Source organism: Tyto alba, unplaced genomic scaffold (genome assembly GCF_018691265.1).
Source record: "Tyto alba isolate M040663 unplaced genomic scaffold, T.alba_DEE_v4.0 Super-Scaffold_38, whole genome shotgun sequence".
Classification (NCBI taxonomy): Eukaryota; Metazoa; Chordata; class Aves; order Strigiformes; family Tytonidae; genus Tyto; species Tyto alba.
The window spans coordinates 4,263,967-4,289,270 of NW_024881313.1; the positions used below are offsets into that span (position 1 = coordinate 4,263,967).

The window sequence follows — 25,304 nt, forward strand, 5'->3', positions numbered from 1 at the left end:
TCAATGTATTTTGGACTGAATTTGCCTTTTTTAATTGACTTCATGAATTACTATGTGAGTAGATGCCATGAAATCCAGTTACAAGTTGGGTACTCAACTTGGGAATTGAAAGTGGAAAAGGCAAAAATTTCAGAATTACAGACTTCTGCATTTTTGAGATGCTGTAAAAGCTATTAAACTGCAAGTTTCACCCTCTACTATTAACCTTCATTAAAGAATAAGTTTACCTTTCATTGAGATAAACTTACAAAATTGTGTTATTTTTCTAGCCAGTTATTTTAAGAAGTATATGTTAATTATCTCCATTTGTCTGAGTGAAACAACATAAAAGGTTTTCGTAAAGTATTTCACCATAACCTGTAGTAAGAATAGAGTAGGTTATTCAATACCTATGTAATTATGGGTTCTTACAAGAGACCACTGAAATAACTTGCATTTTATAATTCCAAGGCAGACTAACACTGTAACAGTGGTTTACGCTATATCATGATGTTAGCTCCAAATTTCCTGAAGGAGTCAAAACAAGACAGAAAATTCCTTTTTTTCTATGCTGCAGGTAACTGGAAACAGAGAAGCAGCTTTGATCTCCTGTTTATCTGAAGCTTTGCCCTTTTCAAAATGTGGAAGTCTCTCAGAAAGTTCAACTAAGAAGGATTTCTATCTATTGTTTTGGGGCATCTGGAACTACTGGGAAATACAGTGCTTTCCCAGCTTAACGGTTTGTTTTTCCATTGCACCCTGAAGCTACACAGTGCAATGCCAAGAGAATACTAATTCAGCAGTATAAATTAAAAATAGGATTCTCGTGACACAAACTGCATAAGTATGTTTTACTTGTATAATTATTTTGCAGCACTGATGTGTCTCTGTTATGAAATCTTTCCAAATTGTGCGACATTTCTTATATGGCCAGTATGCAGAGGCAAGCAGAAGTAAAATTATTAAAATTGTTATTGAAAAATGAATCGGTATTTTTTTTAGGGGAGGGTGTTGCCAACCATTTCTTTGTAATTATCTTTGATTTATTTTTTCTTTAGAACAAACATAAGTAGATATTTTCAAGTATGACTTCAATAGTGTAAAAGCCAGAACTGCAGTCAGACTGTAATTTAAAAAAGTTTCAGATTCATGTTGTCCTCATGCAAGAGTCATAACAATCTTCTCAGTAACGCCCCACTATTAGAAATGCAACTGAAAACAAGTACTTAAACTATGCTTTAAATAAGACTCTGACGCAAGTATTGGCTTTTCCTTACTATCGGACAGAGGGGTGGTGTTTTCAACAAAGTATTATCACCCTCAAAGCACCAAGGGCAGCAACTACCAAGTTTTTCAAATTCAGACAACTAGCCTTCCAGAGAGCATTAGGACAGAATAATCAGCTTTTGGGAATCCAGAACACTATGAGTGGCTGGTAGCAATCTATCCTCAGGTAAGGCCCAGCAGTTATTTACCACAATATAACTACTAAGTTATTAGTAAAACTTGGTTATTAGAAAGAACAGCAATCAAAAGTCATTGAAAAAGTTCTAAGAGCCAGACCACACAAGGAGATAAGGGATCCAAGACCATAAACCATCAGTTTAAGGAAGAAATTAATTAGAATTACTCTAAACATGTTTCTTACTTTATCAAAATGGACAGAAAATAAGGCACAAAGATAAGAAGTATGTGAAGAAAAGATGCAGTCCTAACATACGCATTTATAATCAGATGATCTAGAAATCTACTCAGTTAATCAGCTTTTTGTGGAGGTCTGAACAGCAGCATATCCTTCTTCTCACACTGCTCTCAGTTGTGCCTGAGTCTGCCTAAGCTGAAATGATTCTTAAACTAAGGGTCTTAAGAGCCTTCAAAATAACTTCTTCAAAACCAAGTAAAACAGGGCCTACCAGCCACCTGAGCTTTTTCTCAGCTCAATTTACTTGAAGTATTCCTTAAGATAGCTATTATCATCTCTGAAATGCGTCTACTCAGCAATTAGCCCTGGCCTGACAAATCAATGGGGTCTAATATCCATTTATTTCTCTCACAGAACAAAATGATAGGGGCGACTTCTGAGCACTTTCTCTCAGTCTGCCTGTTTGTCGTATGGATACTTCAGTTCCCTATCCTAGTAAAGTTTCAATAAGACAATGGTCATTCATAATAAAGAACTTTAAAATATATTGGATGGGGTAAACTACTGATAAGTTTGATAAAATTACTCTATCTCCTGCGTACTTGGATGAAAGGACAAGTACATGGGGAAGAGCACATGTTCTTTCTACAAACACCACTTATTATCAGGACATAATGTATTTTGTCTGTAATACACCAGTAGTAATGACAGCAATGGTGAAGCAGGGATGAGAAGAGTTAAATGTGGGACATTCTTCACTGGGTTTGTTCATGCCTGTCTGTCATGAGCCTGGTCTCTTGCCCTGACACCAAAACCAGGGGCAGAAGGCCCTTAACTATGCTGGGAAGAAAACTCTCCTGACTCTATGGGAGGAAAAAAAAAATAAACAAAACAGGGAGACTAAATCATAGGGAAAAAAAAAAAAATGAAGTGGTTTAACTATCCTGACTCCAAGTGAAGCCATCAAAGCTGAATATCTACAAAATCATGCCCTACAGAATGGGAGGAATAATTTCATCAAAAGATACAGATCTGAATCCTTACCTTATGGGATACTAAATAATTCCTGGCTTTCCAGCTCGTCCTTACTGCTGTAAGAGTTAAGTGCTCTTCCTGGCTCAAAAGGTCTCAAAAATTCAGAGAATTTAGACAACAATGAATGAAAAGAGACCTGCAGCTAGCTGAACAAGTTCACACATCAGAAACCAATCATTACATTGTCTATTACGCACCTGAATGTTTATTACTTGACAGCTATAAAAGTACTTTGATTTCTTTATAGGCAACCAGTGTTCTTTGTTAATAGCTATTAAAAGTTACTGATATCAACCCAATGTCCATCACAGTTTTATTTCATAACAAGTAGATTAAATCACACATCTACTGACCTTGATAGATCAGCCACGTGAAATTCTTATATTTAATACTCATTCTGATTAATCTTGATTTCCTGCCTTAGAAGTTTTCTATTTGAATTATGCTGGTCATCAACACTGAGCTAGTGCCTACTCATATGCAAACAAGAAGGTAAAATCTACAGTCCTGAGATTGTTAACAGTGCTGAGGAATCATGTTTACCAAAACCATTATGGATTTAAAAAGGCCTATGTGTTTGACGATACAGATTAGTCTCCAAAACTTATTAGGGAAGATGCTTATCTTACCGTTTAACTCCTCTTCCCCACACGCTATTTATTGCTTTAGGTCTTGACCACACAAACACTTGCATATACTTGATTTTGTGGCATTGTTCTCGACAGCAGCTTGAGTGGCACGAGTCTCCAGGATCGCGGTCTTAAGCAGGAACAACTCCTCCTTTGCTGAGTCAGCTCACAGTGAACAAGTTCCTTCGATAACATGAGAAAGACTGGAGAAATTAGAAGAATAGTAACCTGTGAAGTAACTATGCTTGAAACAGGTGGATCAAATGACTGATATCTGATATCAAAACCTTCTGTATTATTCAAAAGAATTACACATTTTCATGAAATGCCTAAGAGCTCCAGTTCCCCAACCCTCTGGACATGTTGACCGTAGTCAACCCTGAAAATGTACTGTGGATTACCATGTGCCTGTGTTACCATTTTTTCCAAAATGTAAAACCTACAACATTGCTACAGTTACGTGGTTCAGCATCTCATGGCTATGCAAACTCTTATCTACACACTCTACCTCTATGTGTTGTTCACATGGTATTTTCCTGGAAAGCAAGGCTTGTGCTTGCTTTGTTTTCTTTGATATAAACTAAGTGGAGTGGATTCATACATCAAGAAAAATATAATTGGATGAAGTCAAAACACCAGAAAAATAGTAAAGTGAACGTGAAAGAAAATGACTGAAATAACCTGGAAGATAAATCTTGTTTTCTCACCATGAATGATAGGTTCTGTGATATACAGGACACCAGGAACTAGCTCCAAGATTTTTCATGCTTTAAGCAAATGGGCAAATACTCATCTTTCCCTTCACTAACATTCTACTGCATTTTTTCGCTTTGCTATTCTTTTGCTCCCGTAGTAACGCTCAGAACATCCTCACCTGCAATATAGTTAATAAAACAGGCAAGGGCTCCGCTTCTTCTTATTCACATGTTTAATTTTACAGAGATGAGAACAGCCTGGGACTGTTACCATCAGCAGGATCAGTAGAATCACATCTGTACAATTACGAGAGCCTTATACAGATTTTGGTGGTTTTTTAGTCACACTTTTCCACAAAATCATTAATAATATTGTAGAACTGCATAAATATGGACAAAGAGATGATTATAAAACAGAAGTGGGGAAAAAAAAAAAAAAAAAAAAAAAGAACCTTCCTGACAATCAATCTCTCATTTCCCCCCCCCCCCCCCCCCCCCCCTTTTAATTTTAAATAAAGCTGTCTGCGAATTTGAGCCTAGGGAGACCTTCATTAAAATCAATTAATCAGTCAGCCTCTCTGCTGAATAGCTTTCTGGAGACAAAAAGTCAAAATCGGGTTTGAGAGCCAGGGTGGCGTTTGTGCGTGCGCGACTCGGGCCAACTTTCCCCCCAGGGCCGCAGCCTCACGCCCCTGCCCCGCCTGGGCGGGCGTGTCGGCGGCCGCCGGGCGAAGGCGGGAAGGATCCGGCCCGCGGGCGGCGACCGGCTGCCGGAGCCCACCGGGCGGCGGGGAGACCCCGCTGCCCCCCGAGGCCTGGCCGGCCGCGGGGCGCGCAGGTGGCCCGGGCCTCCGGCTCGTCAGCGGGCAGGTGAGGGCTGCGCCCGGCGGCCTCGGCTCCCCTCAGGGAAGAAGCGAACCGCCCCTCGCTTTAGCGACCTAGGCGAGGGCTGGCTGCTTCCCGCCCCCCCCCCCCCCCCCTCCGGTGCGGCGAAGGTAACGGCCGCGTTAGGAACCAACTCCCGGCGGTCGGGAGAGCCCACCCAGGGCGGCCACCACCTTCCCGGCCCCAGCACCTACCCCCGGGGGCCGCTCCCCTCCCCTCGCCCCGCCGGCCGCTACGGCAGTCCCCGGCCCCCCGCCAGCCCTAGGCTGAGGGGGAAAGTTAGCGGCGGGGCGCGCCCTCCTCGCCTCCCTCCCCACCCCCGCTGGGTGCCGGCCGGCAGCTTCCGCCGCCCCCGCGGGCAGGCGGCGCGGGTGTCCCCCGGCGGAGGGCGGCCCGGGTGCCCTGCTCCTCCCGCTGCCGGCGGCCGCCGCCGGGGCAGCACAGCTGTTACAGAGCCGCGCTGGTCCCTCCTCCCAGCTGCGGCTGCCTCATCTCCCCCCACCCAGCCCGTCCCTCCCCTCCGCCGCTCCCGACGCTGCTGCTGCCGCCGCCGCCGCCGCCGCCACCTCCTCCTCCTCCCCACCCCCACCCTCTCTCTCTCCCTCCCTCCCTCTCGCTCCCCATCTCTCTCTCGCCGTCCCGTTCCCCCCCTACCCCCGCCTCTCCCCGCCCTGCCGCCGCCGGCCCTGGCAGAGCAGGCACCGCAGGGGGATCTCCATGTAACACCATGACAGGCATCGCCGCCGCCTCCTTCTTCTCCAACGCCTGCAGGTTCGGGGGCTGCGGGCTCCACTTCCCAACCCTGGCGGAGCTCATCGAGCACATCGAGGACAACCACATCGGTGAGTGCCCGGCGGGGCCGGGGCCGCGGCCAGGGCAGGGCAGGGCGGGCGGCGGGGGCGCCCCGCGGCGGCGGGCACGGAGGGGGTGGGGTGGGGTGGGGTGGGGTGGGGGGGGGCGTGGGGGCCGCGTGTGCGGCGGCGTGGAGGGGGGCACAAGGTGTAGCGGGAGCCGGGGAGCGGCGGCGGCCGCCCCGGGGGAGGCAGGTTGGCGGGCGAGGAGTGGCAGGAGCGGTCCTGCGGGCGACGTGGAAGGGCTCCTCGGGGAGGCGGCGTGCGGCGCGGCGGCGGCGCGGGTGGGTGCGGGGGTGGCGTGCCGCCCGCCGGCCCTGGCGAGGGGGAGTTAGTTTGCATTGGCAGGAGGGAGCGCCGAAGCCCGGAGGAGGCGGTGGAGGAGGGAGGAGGACGGGCACAGCACGCCGCCTGCTGCTTCCGCCCCGGCTCTGGCTGTCAGGGCTCCGGGGAGGGAGGGAGGGAGGGAGCGAGCCGCCGCCGCGGCAGCCATTCCGCTTCCTCCTCCTCCTCCTCCTCCTCCTCCCGCCGCCGCCGCTGCGTCCTGTCAGCACTGTTGCTAGGTGTGGTGGGGAGGACGGGTCGCGCTCCGGCCGCCGCAGCGCGGGAGGCGCCGCTCGGCGGAGGGACGGCGTGAGGGAGGCCGGGGCCGGCGGCGCGGTGGGCGTGGAGGGAGGGCCCGCGCCGCCGGTGCACGGCCAGCGGCCGCGCCGGGACCCGCTGCCGTTAAGCCGCGGAGCCCGGGCCAGGCCGCGCTGTATCATCACCTGTAGGCTCCCGCCGCCGCCCCCCTCCCCTCAGCCGCCGGTCCCGCCGGGGCCGCGGGGGCGGGGACCCCGCCGGGCCTGCGGGGCGATGACTCGTCAGTGCCTTCCCGGCGAGGGCGCCTCATGGGCGGCGGGCGGGAGCGTGCGCAGGGGCCGCCGGGGCCGCCCCTCGGCAGCGCGGGCGGTGCCCGGGGGAGGAGGGGGCGGCGCGGCTCCCGCCCGGCCGCGGGCGCCAACTTTCCCTCTTCCCCGCTCCCCGCCTGCGGCGGGACCGGCCTGCCCGCGCCCGGCCGGGCCTCAGGCGTGCCGGCTCTGCCGCCCCGGCCGCTTCGGGCGAAGCGGCTCGTCCCCAGCCCGGGCATGGCGCTGCCGCCGCCCCGCGCCGTCTCTCCTCGGCCTCGGCAGGTGTGCTGCCCCGCCTGCTAGGCTGCTGCCCCTCTGAAACTGCTCGGCTTTCTCTCTTTGCTAATAAAAACGCAGTGCTGAAGCTGGCAGAAATCGAGCTAGTTCTGTGAGGCAGGCCAAGTTCTAAAATCGGGGGAAAGACACAAAAGTTTTAAGCGGCCGGGGACCAGAGACTCCCGCGTTTCACTAGAAGTATGAGGAAACAACATGCTGCTGCAAAAGCTAGCGTGCATTTCAGTTTATTAAGTTTTAATAGGCAGGCCTGAATGCCTGAAGATAATCACTGAAGCTTAAATTGCGAGTGTAACGTTACATTAATGTAATGTTACAGGTCAGCGAGATGAAAGGTGTGGTTCTCATAATTATCACGATGCCTAGTATGAGGTAACAAAACCACATACCACAAAACTCTGTAATTTATGACTCGACGTGGTGCAAGCGTACTGTTGTGATATTGTTGGGGTTTTTTTTTAATCTCAGATTCTTTGCTTTTCCTACACCGTGCATCACGTAACACCAGAAAAGCTTAGCGGAAAGAGGTTCCCAAAGTGAAAGTTCTAAGTCATCTTGTGTGTCTCAAGTGGATTATCAGCCCCTAGGTGCCACAGCCCACAGGATGTCAGGAAAGATACAGTCCGGCCTGTGTGGTCTGTGCGTTGCTGTTTAATTCCCGACAGGCAGTTCTGAGACTTCTCTGCAGAGAGGAGAACTTTATGCTAAAACACTGTCATTGCTTAATAACTGTATATTTAATTCTATAGCCAGTATTCATTACTTTTTTTTCTTATCTCAAAGTTAAAGTATTACAGGGTGAACACCCACATAGGTTCAACTGAGCGTGTCATTTGCCAGGACTTGCAGGACACAACTGAAACTTTGCACGTATGATGTCTCACATGCAGCTGATTGAGTGCAAGCTGGTGGAGAATGATGTCAGGTTGGTCGTGCTCCATCTTTAATGTTTATCCTCAGCGTGATGGCAGGTTAAACTCGATCTGCTTGTGAATACAAGATGCGGGTACGTTATGTTACTCACCTCTATCAAACACTGGAAAAATCAGTAGGGAGCTGCACCGGTGACACCAAGTATGGATCCCAGATACCACGTGGAGGCTCAGCTTTACGGTTTGGTGCATGTGAGGGGCTTCTGGCACAGCCTGAAGGATGAGAATCTGTGAAAACTCACCAGATAAGCGCTCAGCCAAAAGGTGATTAACCTTTCTGAAGGCAGCTGGGGAATAAAGGAGTAAACGTCTGAATAGGAGCCTACGTTGGAATTACTTTCTCAGTTATTCTGACACAAACAGCATCCAATTTTTGCTGTCATCCAGTTCTAGAAATGTGCACTGAAATTTGTTCCTTTAAAAATTGACTTGTTTTTGGCATACAGAGCAAAGAGTAAGATGCCATATAAAAAGTACATTGTTTTGGGCAGCCTGTGTGTGCTGCAGGAATAAAGAAAACTTGATTGAGTTATATTCTGTTATTAGTTTAAATTGAAGTGGGCGATTGCTGGGCAGACAGTGTTACAGTGCAGATAACAGACTGGATGCTGCAAACGGCTCTGTGTGGGGAGGCGTGTATGGCACGGGCTCTTGGTGCTCTGGCTGCTGCAATGCTGCCTCTCTGCTGCATTTCACAGGATGGGTTAATAATAGTTCACACTATCAGTGGAGTGCTGGTAAGAATTTGGTTGGTTTTCAGAGCTGTATCGCGTCTCTGAAAAAGTGGGAACAAACACTTATCAACGGATCTTTTTTGGTCAACCTTGCAAATCAAGCTTGACTTAGTATACGGAAACACTGTTCTGGGAATAGAATATATTTGGTTTCTGAGGGATTCTGTAGTTGCTTTCCTTACTCATAATACTCATGAATATTCATATGGTAATGAAATAATCCAGTGTACAGTGGTTTGGGGTTTTTTTTCTCCCACATTTTAGTGGCTGCCTGATAAATTACCAGTTACTTGAAAAAGTATCAGTGCAGATAACCCGAGAGAGTTGTGCCTATTGAAATATTCCACTCAGGTGGTGCTACACGTGCCCATCAGCATATCAGCTGCTTTCTGGGTTTTGCATTTAAGTATTTAAGACTTGTGAAGAATTAGGCTAGCTCAGGAGCACTGCTCTGGGGTCTTCTGTAAGGCCCTACTGGTGTCTTCTGCCACGAGACCGTGTTCTGCAGGAGGAACTCTTTAGGTCTGTAGCAATACCATCAAACAGTGTATTCATGTCTTCTGTGGCTCACAGGTGAAAACAGACATTGATTTAAAGCTGCTGCTAAGTAAATGCTTCTCTCTGAGCTTTTTCTACCAGCATGTTGTCCAAGCAACCTGAAGTGCTGTTACCTTCTCTGCAAGTGTGCCAAGAAGCGGGGGCTTTTAGTCTGCCTTGCTAGGCCGTCTCCCTGCCTCTTGGTTTTGGCTGCTCCAGTCCCTTGCAGGTAGTTTGTCTGACTTTTCTGATGTCTCTAGTCTGGGAGCAAAAGGCCTAATTTGCTTCTGTTTGCCAGATTCACACTGTAGAATGGAATGGACTTAATGCAGTCAATTCCCCAGAGTACTGTCAAGAGGAGGGCAAAAACCAACCAAACAAAAAACCCCCAACCCTGAACTGCTGAGTATTCAATTGTGGCAACATGGCAAATTTTACTGCATTTCTGCAGTCCTGGTAGTGTCTTCAGCTGTGATGTTAGGAACAGCACCTCTGGTTCCGCAGAGTGTTTCTGAAATGATGTTTAAGTCATAACTTGGTATAAGTAATCTTTCGGGGCATTTTCAGCTGTTCATGGAAATCTAGAGGGTCACACACACTTTGGTTTCTCATATTTTTTTTTTTTTAGGGGGGCAGAGGGCAGGGAGGGGGAGCTTTCTGTCCCATCCTGTCTTTCACCCTTCCTCTGCCACAATTTGATTCTTCCTCATTCTACCCATAGCTGAACTGCGTACTCTAGAGTGGGGGATCAAGTAGCTTCTTAAAGCTCATTGCTAATACAAAGTTTACTATGGTGCTGAAGAGCCAATATTTAAACTGAATCTCTTAATCAGATGTTGTGAATATCAGTTTAAGTTTTGCTTTGTATTTATAGCAGAAGGGTATTTTAAATCACGTGTGCAGATGAGACTGTTGCTTGTATGAGCCACTGTGCATTCACTTGGTTCATGGTGAGTACTGACATCCTCCCGCACCTGTGTAGCTGTGCGGCTGCTGCGAGCAGTCCTGCTTCTGTGAGGCTTCATCGAGCATTAAGGAAACGGATGTGAATGAAATCAGTGTCTGAACATATGTTGGCCTGAAGAGATGGAAGAGTGGATAAGAAGAGATACAAAAGATAAATCTGAAGACAGTATTACCTTAGTGGAAGTAGAGATTGTTAATTGTATTGCACTGAAGCTGCTAGAAGAATTTGAAGGGAAAATTAAAAAACAAAACAAAACAAACAAACAAAAAACAACCCCCCCCCAAAAAAAAACCAAAAAAACCCCAAAAAACCCTAAAACAACCAAACCAAAACCAACTGCTTACACAGTTATTATACAAACTGAGATGATCTACTGTCGTTGAACATTTCGTCTATAACTTTGTAGGAAGTCCTGGTATTCAGTAGCATCCAGTGAGCTCTTTGTGTAGTATTGCTGTCGGAACTGGGAGCTATGATGCTTCTCATCAAAGTTGACTGATTCCCAAATATTAGAATGGGTCCCACAACAAAACAGTACTTTCCGTGGGAGCAGAGGCAGCTGCTTTCCTAAGTGACCAGATTAGTAGGAAAAATAAAACTTCTGCAGTAAAAGAGTATTTGCAGAAGACAGACCAAAATCTTACATATAAAATACTACCCATCTGGAAAGCTCAGGTGATATGGAGGGTGAAAGAGGCTTCAGAAATTCCATGTCTGGTGGCAACTGTGACAACTGCTATCTTCAGTGACTTCAATTCTCATTCACTGTTAGGCAGTCAGGGGGCCAGATTCCACAGCAGAGACCTCAAGTGGTTTAATAATCCATTGGCTGAATGCATGCAGCTTGCTTAAAGTTGGCCCTTTCAATATTTTCTCAGAAATGCTAATAATGGTTGTGCTTTGTCCTCGCTTTGATAGTAAAAGGTGTTGAATTACAAGCTAGCTGTGAGCACATGCAAAAATAGCATTTGGTACTGCTAAAATGTGTGCTTTGCTCTCTCTCATGTGTTGCCCAAACTTCCACCAGCATGTTGGATAAAGTGCAATATGACATAGATGACAGCTTCTGTATTGGAGCCCACAGTATGTTGTGTAAAACAAGAATAAAAAGGTGCAGCCCTTTTATGTTGCTGAATATGAGGATGAGGGGCTATACGCCAGCATTTATAGAAGGCCTAGCAAACTTAAGTTTGTATGAAAGATTTTTGTTTGCTTAAAGCTGAGCTCTTCAGAAGAGTGTGATCGCCGTTGAAGTGGTTACCATCATTAGACTCTCTTTCAGCATTTGCTCAATGTGTAATTTAACATTCAGAGTTGAGACTGGCTGTTTTGAAGAGGTGGCAGATCTTAACCCAAGGGTTCTTGCACCCAGAGTGATATGGCAACTAGGTGTATGGGATACTCTGTTCAGTGTCTGGAAATCGGAGGACAAACCCATGCTAAGCTGTCAGTAACGTGCATGGGTGTGTAGCCTTGCAAAGTAAATGAACAATTATGTGTGTTTACCTCAGCAGTAGTACTAATTACTGTTCATGGAAAGCAACTTGCTGCATTTATGGCTACATTTATCTTAAGTTCATCCTCTATCCAGTACTTCTACAGCTGTAATTTTTGTTATTTATTGAAAATGCATTTCACAGTGATGTGGAAGGATGTATGCTCCATGGATGTTGGTTATTAGCTTTGCATATTGGTGTGGTCAGGAACAGTATTCTATTTCAGGAAGGCTTTTCTATCACATAGAGTCTTTTTTAATTAACAGTTCTAATCAGCACTTTTTTTCCCTACTTGTGATCTTGAGCAGAGCAGGTTTTTGGATTTTTTTCCAGTTCCAAGTCTGGTTTCCTTTGCTCTTTGGGTTTGAATTTAAATTGTGATAAAATGTAAGTGCAACATTTGTAACAAATTCTAGGCTATATTAATCTTGGGGAGGAAACTGGAACTGCCATTTAAATTTTAACTAAAACGTGATTTTTAATGCATCTGTGATAGGAAATTTGTTTCTGTTCTGAAGTTATCAAGTACATCGAGGCTAAGGCATGAAGTGTTTTTAATGACATAAAGTGCAAGTGGTATATTTTCTAGGAAGAAAGGGCTGAAAACAAGCATCTGTGAACTTATTGCAAACTGATTTTTTCCTTTTTAAGTTTGAAGGCCTCACATAAAGCCAGTAGGGATCTTTCCTTTTTCCTCTGCCGGCTTGAGTGGCTTTGGTTGAGGCCCATTGCAGGGCCACATCCCTGCCACTGGCAGGGATGGCTCCTCTTGTATGCCAACAGGTCTACACAAATACAAGTCAAAAAATGAGAAACTGAAGAAACATCAGGTAACTCGTAGCAGTAGTGTTGTACTTCACTTACGTATACTTACCTTTGGGGGGAAATTCATAGTGATTATCTTGTCTCCTCTTCAGGGCATGAGAGGATGTTTTCGTAGCTGACCTGCAGTCCTTACAAGAACTGTAAAATAATCAGGTGGCTGCCAGTCAAATTATCTTTTTTTCACTTGGTCATTTCTTGGGGAATGTGAAAAAGCCAGGAATCATATAATAAAAAATAATTTAAGGAAGAGGTGATGCTGAAAGAAGAAACATACTTCTTCAATTTGGAGACAATCTTACATACCATTCCTTCCTCTTAGATAATATAATGTAAATATAGACAATAATCAGAAGTATTTTTTGTTAAGCTGCAGAATACTTTAATGCAGAAGATAAGCACTGAAGGCCAGCTGTTTCCAGTTTACTCTTTATTGTTGCTCCTGAATATGCTTTTTCTTTTTTGTTGATAGTTTGTTTTTTTTTTTTTCTGAATAGGCTGTGTTTCACTGAGAACTCATTTTGCCTCTAGTAAGCACCAGTAATGCAAAATTTGGATGATAAACATTTAAGTAAATAGCAGCTATATATAATTTGAGAAAGGCAGAGACAAAGGTTTTAGCGTTATTTTGAAATGGTGGCAATTAGAGAATTGATTTGATAAATCAGCTGTGTTTAACAAAAAAAAAAAAAAAAAAAAGAGTCCTTGGTTTAAAGGGACTGCCTCAGTGAATAATTTCACAATTAAAATTAAACAACCAATTCCTGTTACTTAGTGTCTAATTCTGTCTTGAGACTTTTGGAAATGCTTTGGAGGAGTACATACGGCTTATTACACTGTCCTCTAGTTAAAAGAGGCTGAAGCAATAGTCTGATCTGTAGAATAGAAGAAATATTCCAGTTTATGGTTTAATGATTTTTCTTTGCTATTAATATTTGCATTTTTCACTCTGAATTTTTAGGAGGCTCCTTCTTAACTTTGTGCTGTGATAAACAAGGAGAATGGATTCCTTCACCAGAGATGCTGATGACACTGCAGTGCTCTTTGTGTCTCTGAGCGCCCAGGATAGAGTACATTACTGCTGTGCAGTTTCATTTAAGATATTGTAATTCATTAAAGATTGAATCGACTTAAATAGAGTTGTTAGTTATATCTTTTAAATGCTGCATCTTGTGCTACAAAGGATGGAGTAGACATAGAAGAAGAAATTTATCAGTTTAAGGGAAGAAAATTGAGTGTGATTCTGAAGCCAAGCTGGTCAGTTCTGTATGGCCAAAAGGATTAGAATTTAATTGCGGATGAATTTTGAAACATTTCTTAACAATTGCTCGAAAAAATTTCACTGCATGCTAATGGAGGCCTTCTTATTTTTTAAGAGTTTTTGTGAAAAGCTGAGCACTTTCATTTTGAAATGTTGGCATTGCTGAAGTTGCTCCAACAAAACATTTTTTTAATTTAGGAAATATTTGGACACTTCTGAGATTTTGCTCCCCCTTTTTCTGTTTATTTTTTTGTTTTGTTTTTATTTTTTTCCTCCCCAAGACTACTTATTGAACTCGACCGATCTGCACTGCAAATGTTTCTGTTCCTTCTGGAAATTTATTTTTTTCACAACATGTTTTGTCAGATAGTAAATATTCATTGAATAAAAACAGAACTGCTGAATATCTGAGTATGCTGTGGAAAGGAGAACTACATGTAAACTATCACTTATTTCTTCATCAGTGTGTAATATAGTCACCATCTTACTTTCTGGACATTATCCTAACAGAAGCAAGCGGAGCTGTAACCCAGAAACTGGAAGGTAGTACATTTAAGATGCAGGAGATCCAATTTCACTGCTGATTGCCATGGGTATATGAATGTGAACTCAGCCCCTTATGTGGTAGATGACAGTGGCACTCAGTGAATAAAACAATACTATATCATTATTTCAGTCATTTATTTTGATGCGGTCATGCTGTGTATCTTCATCAGAGAGCGTGTGTGTATGTGTAGTAGCATTATGGAAGTGGCCTCAAAATTAATTTAAAGGCTGCATGTAGACTTCAGATGCTTGCCTGCTTGCATGTGAAAGCTGCATACCAAATTACTGAGTTCTACCCTTGCTTCCTTTATCTTCAGATCAAAGGACTGACATTGACCCAAGTAAATTTGGTGACAGACTTGTAGGGAAACCCTGGAAGTTGACATATTTTTGTAGCAATATGTTGGAGAAGTGTTACAAGTTCTGTAAATTGCTGTTGAGTAGAGGAATGTCTGCTACCTCGCAGGCATCACTGATGGTTGTACTGGGTCAACAGGGGTGAGAGTTGTTAAGGTCCCCGTTTTGATGCAAAAAATAAGTGAAACACTCACATACTCACCTCTGTTTCAGTTTGTGGCCAGGGAGCTTTTTGTCCTGTTTATCCTGTTAAGCTCTTGCCATGCCCGTAGAGCCTTGCTATTGAGGCATCAGGTCTTCATTATCTAAACATTTATTTTTGCATAAACTAGAGGGAAGGGAGAGATACGTGGAATTCTAAGGAAGGCCCCAAATAACTGCTTTTCTCCATAAATTTGTTTGGGCCATATTGCAAGAGCTTCCTGACTCACTTAACGAGTATGCTAATGTGAAAAAGATGGATTTGTGGAATGGTAACAAAAAATCTCAGCAGTGACAGCACAGAACGGGGGAAGAGGCTCAGGAGTATGCTCTTGTGTGCTCAGGCTGGGGGTTATTCACTGTAAAACAGGGTACCATGGATGTGGCAGGGTGGACCAGGCAGTTGACAACTTCACTGAGGAATGAATTCACTAAAATCTGCTTTGAACTACTATGATATTTGGAGGGAAAAGGAAAGCTAAAAGGTATTTAAAATAAAATCCCATGGTTGCACAGCCTTCCAGGGAGTAACTAGGATGATCTGGGATTCTCTACTGTAGTTGTAAATGCTCTGTGCTCCTGGGAAGGTACAGGGTAAGGTAGTGGTGTGGTTGGGGAGAGTGGGAAATAATGTTACATGGAGTTTTTTGTATGCAGTTTCATTTCACACAGCCATGCTAGGGAGTCTTCATTTTCCCAGGCTCAGTGTAAGCACTTGCTGTAATTTAGAAGGACTTGCTACCTGTGCTGTAGGATTCTTTCCACACAGCCCTACCGTTGGTAATAACTGCATTTTCCTTACACCTCAGAAAATCTCTTAAATTGGCTAAATACTCCTGAACTATGTAAATGCTCTTAGAGATGGGAAATGCCAACACTGTAGCTGTATCTGTCCTCATGCTTTATTTTCAGCAGCTGTGCTTGAGGGTGGCTCCAGATTTTCATCTCTGTCCTAGGGCAGCTGAGAGTTGGCTAACTACCTTATATCTTGATCTTTCAGGGTTTCAGAATAACCCTTTTCTCGCTGGCAAGTTTGCTGTGAGATTGTGAAGAGCCTGTCTTCCGAACAGAGCAAATACCCTGTCTTTGCTGACAGTTACCTTGGGGCAATTACCCAGGGCTCTCTTTAGACCAGATTCAGCAGAGAGATAAAGTTTGTGTTGGGCACTGTGATCTGGAACATAGCTGTATGCCCTGGAGTTTTAGTGTCTCGCTGAACCTGCTTCCAGAGCCAGGGTAAATATCAAGAGCTTGTTCAGGTATACAACAGTAACTGGTTACCCAGGATGGGCAAAAGGTATTTATTACTGTTACCTTCTGTGGATATTTTTGGTTGTATTCTTGTATTTGAATCTTGAGTGGTTTATCCAAATTGCTTTTGAACCGCCTTTTCCTGATGAACTTTAGTTCTGTAGCAATTTTCATATCTCTGAGTTACAAATTATCATGAAAGAGATGAGTGAAAAATTCTACATATACTCTTGCTGTACCTGAAATGTACGTAGAGCCTCAAATGCATTTCAAATATTGTAACAAAATAAAAATGAACAATAATTTATAACGTAAGTGTTCTGGAGATATACTGGGTTAATTGATAGCTGCATTTTTTTTTTTTCCTCAATGGCAACCTGACTTTTTATTTTCTTTCCTTTTTAAATAAAAAGTGCAGTCCCTGCAGCAATATCACCCTAATTCTATGTTACTTCACTAACCTTGGAAACGTGGTGGGTGTACAGCTAGTGACCCCTTCTGCCACAGGATTGCTTACTACCACCAAGCATTCTGGAAACGAATAAATGCTTATTCTTCCCTTACCCTGCCTATATGGAAGCCATAACATTTGCATTTGGAAACCAGATCCCCTTGCTCCACCTCCCAAGCCCCAACCCCTTAATATTGGAAAGGAGTGGAGTTTTGCCTGTAGTGATGTAGGTGGCTTCTAAAGATACACAGTGCCCCATGAATTCAAGATTGAGCCCAAACACATAATTTTGCAATTGCTTGTTCTGTAGTAACAGGTGTGCATAAATATTGAAGGCATGTTAGTATTTGTTTATAATCTCTAGTGGTGTTGTGTGGCGAGAACCATGGCATGGAACTGAGTATACAGTTTTCTAGAAAGTCTTGTTAATTTATGTGGTGTAATAATTTAAATTTTATTATGCAGTCATTGTATTCCATTAGACTTGTTACATCAATAATTAGGAACAATAACTCATGCTGACCTTTCTGCATGCGTAATTTTAAAATACTATTTGTAATTGAAGACCAAGTAAGTTTTTCTTTCAGAAGTCTGCAGAGATACAGTTGGTTAGGATAAGAAGTGAGAACTGAAGAGAAGTGGTTAGGAAGAGCCCACATACTTAGTTTGGTTTTGGCAAATTGACACAAGATCGTAAACTGCAGAGGTAAGAAGTTAAAAACCTTCCAGTATCTGTATTTTGGGAAGACAGTTACATGGAATTAGTCATCCTTTCATGACTGAAAATACAAGAAACAAACTGGGGGTGGAATCAAAAAAAAATCTTTTTTTCTTACTCTGTGTTGACCTGTGGAGTAAAGACAGACCTTTACATCTTCTGTTGTGTCCTAGCTTTGCTTCTTCAACTCCCCTCATCACCTGCTGCCTTTCTTCTTATCTGCCAAGCCCTGACTGTTGGTGGAAGGAAAGTGATTATAAATTCCACATCTACCTGTTACTGACTGTGGAGGAAATTCTGCTCCACTGGTGTTTAGCTTTTGATAAGCAGTTATGTTCAGCAGAGCATTCTGCTACACATACAGACTGCAGACTTTGTTTCTGTGTGCCCCAAAGTGGTATTCCCTTTGCATAATAAGTATCCACCTAGAAAGGTGCTACACGAGTCTTCTGCGGTAGAGTTGGTGGGTACCTGTCTTAGGCTTTTTAGGGAAATCAGAAATTGCCTGCTGTTCTGTTACTGCATTTAAAAAAAAAAAAAAAAAAGCCTCCAGCCGGTGTCTGTGCTCACCTACTGCTGACCCTTCTGACTGTTTGTTCTGTTCTCCAGTTGCTCCACAGATGAGTGGTTTATTGGAGCTATTCTATCACGGTGGCTGCTGCAGCTCCTCTGTCCTGCAACCACTTAATCCTGTAAAATCTCAAAGCCTTCTTTTCTTGTGAATGCTGATTGTTCTAATTTATTTATTTTTGATGCTCTGTAGGGCAGGAGTGGCTTAGGAACAGGAAACTTAACACAGGCGTAATAGTATGATATAATGTACTTGTGTTGTTGGGCCCCTGTGTTAGTGTGTTAACTATATAAATACAGGAGGTGCCTTTCTCATCTTCATCACGTATGTTGTGTTTGTCTTGCAAACTGAGGAGCTAATGCTGAAACACCAGGTTTCAGGGTTGGGGAGACTTGGATCTGCACATACTGGCTTCATTCTTTACTAATGGCTAATAACTTTTCCCTAATTTTCATTCTATTCCTTCTAGAGGGAAAAAAAGAAGTGGAGTATAGCAAGGAGTAAAGAAGAAATCTGAAGTTGAAGCAAGGAAGGAAAGGAGTTTGTGAAAGACAAAGGAATCTGTGTTTTTTAATGAGTTCTTTAACAATAGGTCTTGGTTGGGATTTCTGAATCTCTGAAGCTGGGCAGAGTTATATGCCCAAATAGAAACCACGTTTTTTCTTGCTAGTCAGAGACATCCCTAATTCAGGAGCAAGCATTCAGGCCACCCCTTTTCTCCTGACTCACTTTGGGGTTGGATGCTCAGGGTTGTTCATTCAGTCTGTTTGAGGCATGTACCTGATGAGATTCACCGCTTTTAATGGATGCCAGAAGTATCATCAGTACACTGCCTACAAAGTCCTTACCTAATTTATCTTGAAAAACTCTCTTGTTCAGATTACTAAACACTTTCCTATACTGGATCATTTCTACAGGTAATTGTAGCTACCTTTTCAAGCTGTCTCAATTCTTCTCAGTATTTTGAATTTCCCTCCTCTGCAGGTCACCTGTTGAGATGCTGTTTTTTAACTCATTTTATGTAGAACATGCTCCTTAAGAGCAGCATTTATGACCTTGATGTAGATATTTTTCCTACTTTAATTTTTAAGAAGAACTTTACGTATCTGAGGCTTTAACTTTTTTGCTTGGCTTTGCTGCTCAAGATGCTTAGAACTGAATGCTCAATCCAAAGGGCAAGGTTCAAAGCGCTGGTTCTCAGTTACTGACTGTATGCTGAAGCAATCCTGGTGAAGAAATAAGCATTCTCTTTTTCAGATATGACATGCCCTCTCCCTGTTCTTCCAAGAATACAGTAGACTTAAGATCGGTTTTAAAGCCATCCTGTTTGGAGTCCTTGGATTTGTTAAACGTTGGGCTGGTGGCTGATCCCTCCTAAACAAATGTTGGTTTTGTTGCTGTTGTAGGAGAAATGCTGTTTTTCTTTCTTTTTTGTTTGTTTCTTCCCCTTTCCCCTCCCAGTGGTTCCACAGCAGAACAGATCTCTCTTCAAGATCATAAAGGCCTTCCCTTCTGGGTACCTTTTGGTTGCTTTCTACGTGGTTGTCATGGGTAGGTGGCTTAGTAGAACATACTTCTTAACAGTAGCTTCTCTGGCAGGCAGTCTGCAGCTGATTTTGAGACTGTTTTTGTGAGCCTCCTCTGCTGACTTGTGCGCTAATTTATTCACCATGAGCCCACTGCAGCTTCTTAACTTTGAACCTCTGGAGTTAAACAATCGCACATCTTGCATGATGGTAGTTTTTAGAGTCTAATAGGCAGGGCTAATGACAAGCACTCAAGAAAGCAAGGCTGTTGGTTTGTTGTGTTTTGTTTTGTTTTGTTTTGTTTTTTCCCTGACTTTTTACTAAGAGCAGAACATAAGAATGAAGATCATTAACAGAAGGCTTCATGTTTGTATTTAGGTAGATCCAAATCTGATTTGGTTTCCTTTCCAAGATAGACTTGCATCTCACAAGCATCTGAGAGAGCAAGTTGGCTGTCCCCCATTTTAAAACAATGCACCAAATGCTCTGTGTTGTATATCTTGAGCCCCAGAGTATCTTACAGAATGGTAAAGGAGATCTATTTTCTCTGTTGGTATCCTTGCTGTACAGTGGAGTGTCCTATGTTGTTGATTGTTAGGTAGATGAAGCTCAAGTCTCGCAGTCCTCCTGCCTCCTTGTTCTCTATCAGTTGATGCTGTGGTCTCATGGCTGCGCACTAGGACGTGGAAAAGGATTCCTACAAACAAAACTGCTAGTGAGTAATCATGTGCTAAGCAGTATGAGTTTACCTGGGCAGAACAACATACTGACACTTCTGGCTGAGCATACATCCATGTAAGTTTGACAAAACAGGAGTTTGCCTGTATGGTATCTCATAGAATGTCACGTGCTGGCTGACACTGATACACATGTTGTGTTTGGTGCCTTCAGTTGTATAGGTGATTGCTAGGCTGTGCATCCCTGAGAAAAGCACAACTGTAATACTGCTCTGTTTGTAACGCTTTAACTGTCAAATATCCATAGAGACACTGAGTTTTCTTTACTTTTGTAGAGGGGAGAACTCGTGATTTGAGGGGTGGTAACATGAATCCTAGTTTTTGCACAGTCCACATAAGATATTTTTCTAGAGGGGTTGATATTTAGGAAGTGCTGAGCTCTTCATCCTGTGAAAATTGATGGTCTTTTGCAGTGTCTCCTTTTGGTACTAGGTGCTTTTTAATACTGACATATATGGTTTAGTTAAACAAAGCTGATTGATTGTTACATGGAAAACATGTAGTACTTATACTGACTAAACCAAGCTTGGTGGCTTTTCCTACCTGATGGCTTGAGGAAAGAGAAGACGTGGTAGTGAGCAGTAGATCTGTGTAGAGGCAGTTCCATCCTCCCTTCTTGTATGCTGTTTCTGGAGGTGGTGCAAGGGAGAGCACAGAGCTCTTTCTGTGCTGTAGCACAGATTTGAGAACATTGCATTTCTGGTGATTTGATGGATTGTTAATATAGTAGGAACTTGTTTAGCCGTCATTTTTTTCCTGTTGCTTCGGATGTGTTGTAATATGAAAGACATCCAGTAATGATGACGTGACCTTACGAGAATGGCTTGAATAAGACATTGGCTGGCTTGGAGAGATGCAGACTTTAGCAGATATCTTGGTTGGAGGAGAACAGAGAAAAGCCTGTATGTTTGCCTGCCACAAAAATGTAGTAATAATGAGATATGTTGCTAAGTGCATGTTTGTCAGTTCTGTTCAAGTGCTCAGATAACTGCAGTGATGGTCACAGTTTAAGGAGTTAGATAAACGGCGTAGCGGCTTGCGGTATTTTAATGTTTGCTTAGGCCTTGAATTTGAGGATTGATTATGGGCATTTCCTGAGAAGAAACAAGTTCCTATCAGTTTTGTGATCTGTAGGTCTCATGCTGAGTGGGTTGCGTGAATGTGGTTGGCTGATTTCTATCAGTTCTAGTTTTGAGGGAGCAACTTATACAGAGGCCTTCTAAAAAGGAGTAAAGATTTTCATACAAATACACTCTTTTTCTGCTGTTGTACACTTGTGGTGTCAGCTTAATGGTACTGTTTTGAACTGAATATAGGAAAACAAAACCAGTACTCCTTGTTTCCTGAGCATGGGTTACCAGCACTGCACTCCATAGCCAGCTGTGAATACAAGGTGTGTGAATTTAAGTTTTCCTTTTCAGCATATATGCAGTGTTCCCAAAGAACTGAACGTGCCAAAGATGACTTCTAAAAGTCACCAGTGCCTTACCACTAGATAGAGATTTCTGCATTGTTTCCAACTTCCATCATTGCTTCTCTGCACCCAGCTTTAAAGTTAGTTGATCTGGATCAAGGACTTGGAGTCCTGTATTTTTCTTTGCCATTTCCCACTGATTTAGCTGACTGTAGGTGAACCCGTAAAGCATTGCCTGTAAGAGATAGCCAATGCTTTTCTGTGTGTGTATTGACCATAGAGGAAATAAATCTGCTTATTAAATAAAGTGTAGAAGTGGAATTTGCATGGTTTTGTCTTCATGTAACTGTGAACCACTGTTACTGGTGCAGATTTTGTCTAGCAGGGTGAGGGAAATAGGAAGGCCCTTTGAAAAGCAGATTGGAATAAGATCCAAACTACTTTTGTCTACACAGTGCTAATAGGTCTGGGGTTTTGTAAGATTTGTGTTACTGGTTCTGCCATCTGATATCCTCCTTCATGGCTATTTCATTTGGTGTAACAGACCTCAAACTTTTGCTTCAGCAGTAATATTGTAAAAAAGAAAGGAATAAAATGCCATCTCTGTGTGGTGGTATTGGTTGCTGTGTTTGGGGGTGTGAAGTTTTTTTTGGTTGGTTGTTTTTTTGAAAGCTCTGCCACCTTCCCCTTTTTTTTTTGCAAAGTCTTTCAACCGATCTTAAAACTGGTGAAAATCCGAATTCTCAGCTTTCCTGCATCTGGCCGTGTCACTGTGAATTTTCACAGAAGTGAAAACATTGTTCCAAATCTTAGTCTAATTCGTGAGCATTCACCTTGATTTAGGTGGGAGGAGGAAGGGAATGCTTTTATTATGAAAGAAAACATTTGAGCTCCTCAGTAATAAAGTAAACATATCTTGCACTTAAGCAGGAAAAGTGTTGGTGGATAACAATGGTAGAATTATAGTTCAGTTGATTGACTGCAATAATAAACATTAATTTTTGGCAATGTGTCTCTTCCATTTAGAAGTGACTGCAAGTATTAGGTGGCTCAGCAAACCATGGAGGAGGAGAACCAACCTGGAGAGGTGGAATCAGTCCTGGTTTGGTTGTAGGGCTGTCCCTCTTCCTCCTTACAGGAACTGTGAGATACTAGGAAGATGTGTGGACAAGAAGGGTATGTGCACGAAGGACATAAAGAAATAATTTGCACCTCTCAAAAGCAAAACCTTTGGATGATCCCTGACATTTTTGGATTGCACATGGGTGATTTCTCTGCTGAAAAGTTCCCAGTAAGCATATCAGGAGATGTAAGCTCATAAAATAAGCCTATACATAACTGTATAAAAAACAAACATATACATGGATGAAGGATGTTTATGCTTCCTTTGTCTACATGTAAATATGCTACGTGTAAATAGATACTTTTTTTTTGGGTAGGAAACTGAAATCCATTTCACTTTCAAGGAGGCGAGATCACAGAATTCAAAATGGGTTTTACTCTAGAGAGAGTACATAAATACCTTCTACTTCTGATTGTCTTTTTCTTTTTTTAAACAGATGTTTACAATAACTATTGCCATTGTTGTTTTTTTTTTTTTTTTCTATCACACAATTGTGCTGCTGAGGCTTTGATAACTACCTCCTCTCAGTTTGGTTGTGAAGGAGAAAATCCTAAATGGTCCAAATATGTTGGCAGGTGAGGTGAACCATAAATATTTATCCCAGCAGTCAAGTATTTTAACTTCTAAGCTTTGTGTTGTGTCTGTGAGCTTTAATTTCAGAGCAGTGTCTGTGAGACCATTTCTGAATTCAAGGTTTATTAAGGTCTCCAACGAGTTTCTATTTTTATTACTTGTTCTGTTTATTTCTCACTGTCTTTTGAATTCTCTATTTTTATGTTTTTGTTGATGATTTTTCTTTCATTTTTGATTTTTCTATTCTAAATTTTATCTGATTAGAGCTTTTGATGTGGCAAATGTTGAACAGCTTTGTTATACATCATCTGACTGATGTGGGACTTAATGAGTCTCTTCTATGTTCTTAATTGTGGCTCCATGGGTTTGGCAGTAATTCATTGACTTTTTGGCATTGATAACCAGAAGTTGCTGTAAGATGCGTATTAGTAGTACTTGAACCTGGCTTGAAAAAAATAATAAAAAAAAAGTCATACCCTGAAGGAGATGGAGAGTATGAGAGGGAAGTTACAGCAGCACTGTGAGGACCAGTGAAGTATGGTGTGTAGTGAGTAAAGCTCCTGAGACAGGCAGAGGAGGCAGGGGTGCACTGAAGGCAGCAAAGCCCAATTTGAAGGGGCATTATGGGTTCTCAGAGGAGTGCAAAAATGTCTGTGAGCTAGAGGTCAGCAAAGGGAAACCACCTCTCTCTCTGCCTCCGTTTTTTTTTTCTGTGAAGTGGTGGGATTGTGCTTCTATTGCGTGTGCTTGGACCAAGACACTGTGCCAAAAATAGCCCTAGGAAGGTGAGGGAGAGATGGAGACCCTAGATGGGTGACAAGGTGCTGTTTCTGACCCTGTTACTAGAGTTGGAGTAGTACTTTTATCTCTTACTGAATGATCCGGAATTACATTTGACTTTGTATTGAGTAACAAAAATGTGGTGCTGACAGGTTGTCTTTGCAGGAAGAGAAAAACCAGAGAAGAAAGAATTGATGAATAAAATGTGAGGAGTAGCTGTGCTGAGACCTAGGAGTGCTTTTTCCTGCAGTTAGCAAACCTTCTTCCTCTTTTCTATTTTGTTTTGTTTTTGTTTTTCATGCTTCATGCATCCTCTCTGTTCCCTGTAAACTTAAAGAATTGAGCTAAATGGAGTCTTTGATGCTGGGGTAAAGGATTACATTTGCTAGTAAGAACAGATTAGCTAATTCTTTTAAAACAGAGCTGTATTAAAAGATTGCCGAATGATTGCTTTTTCACCCAGAAAGTAGTGTTATGTTAAGTTGTGAAGTCAGCAAGGATCAAAGTGGGTGCTAATGAGTAGTTTGTCCCTTAATGAGTGTCACTTGCCTCATCCTTATACGCTTAATGTACTTATCCCACATTTGCCTTTCTTAGGGTAGCTGGAAAGGAGTGTGCCTGTGATACTCGGGTAATTTAAAGATGCTTACTGAAGCTGCTTATTTTTAAATCAGGTAGTTTATTTACTGCCCATAAAAGAAGCTATGGCAGAAATCACAGGCTGTGTATGTACTGTAGTTTCTATGATCCAAAACCATATTGTGATCTGGCCTAAGACCGCCTTAGAAACTGTCATGAAGAGGACCAAAGAGATAATGCTCAGGGGGCTGGAGCAGCTCCCCTGTGAGGCCAGGCTGAGAGAGTTGGGGTTGTTCAGCCTGGAGAAGAGAAGGCTCCGGGGGGGCCTTAGAGTGGCCTTCCAGTGCTTAAAGGAGGGAAGGAAAGGTGGGGAGGGACTCTTCACCAGGGAGTGTAATGATGGGATGAGGGGTAACGGTTTTAAACTGAAAAAGGAGAGATTTAGATGAGATGTAAGGCAGAAATTCTTCCCTGTGCGGGGGGTGAGGCGCTGGCCCAGGGTGCCCAGAGCAGCTGTGGGTGCCCCCTCCCTGGAAGGGTTCCAGGCCAGGTTGGACGGGGCTGGGAGCCCCCTGGGCTGGGGGAAGGGGGCCCTGCCCCGGGGCAGGGGGGTTGGAACTAGATGATCATTAAGGTCCCTTCCAACCGAAACCATTCTATGATTTTCTCTTCTGCCTTCCCCTCCTTGTTGTGTTGTTCCACCCCCACCCCCGTCTTCAACCCACACGGTCCCATTTTCTGTCAAGAACATGAATGGTGACTGGCTGAGGTCTTCTCTGTCGTGAGGCAGGGCAATGCTTCTGGGTCACCATTCTGTTCTCAACCAGC

General features: G+C 43.3%; 1 protein-coding gene across 1 annotated transcript in view; it reads left to right on the plus strand.

Moving 5' to 3' along the window:
- Positions 1 to 5,480: 5,480 nt before the first annotated feature.
- JAZF1 (JAZF zinc finger 1) overlaps positions 5,481 to 25,304 on the plus strand; it is a 208,860-nt gene continuing 189,036 nt past the window's right edge. The window contains exon 1 of the mRNA XM_032991773.2: positions 5,481 to 5,707. Coding sequence (XP_032847664.1) covers positions 5,593 to 5,707 — 115 coding nt within the window. The 5' untranslated portion in view covers positions 5,481 to 5,592. The remainder of the gene's footprint in view (positions 5,708 to 25,304) is intronic.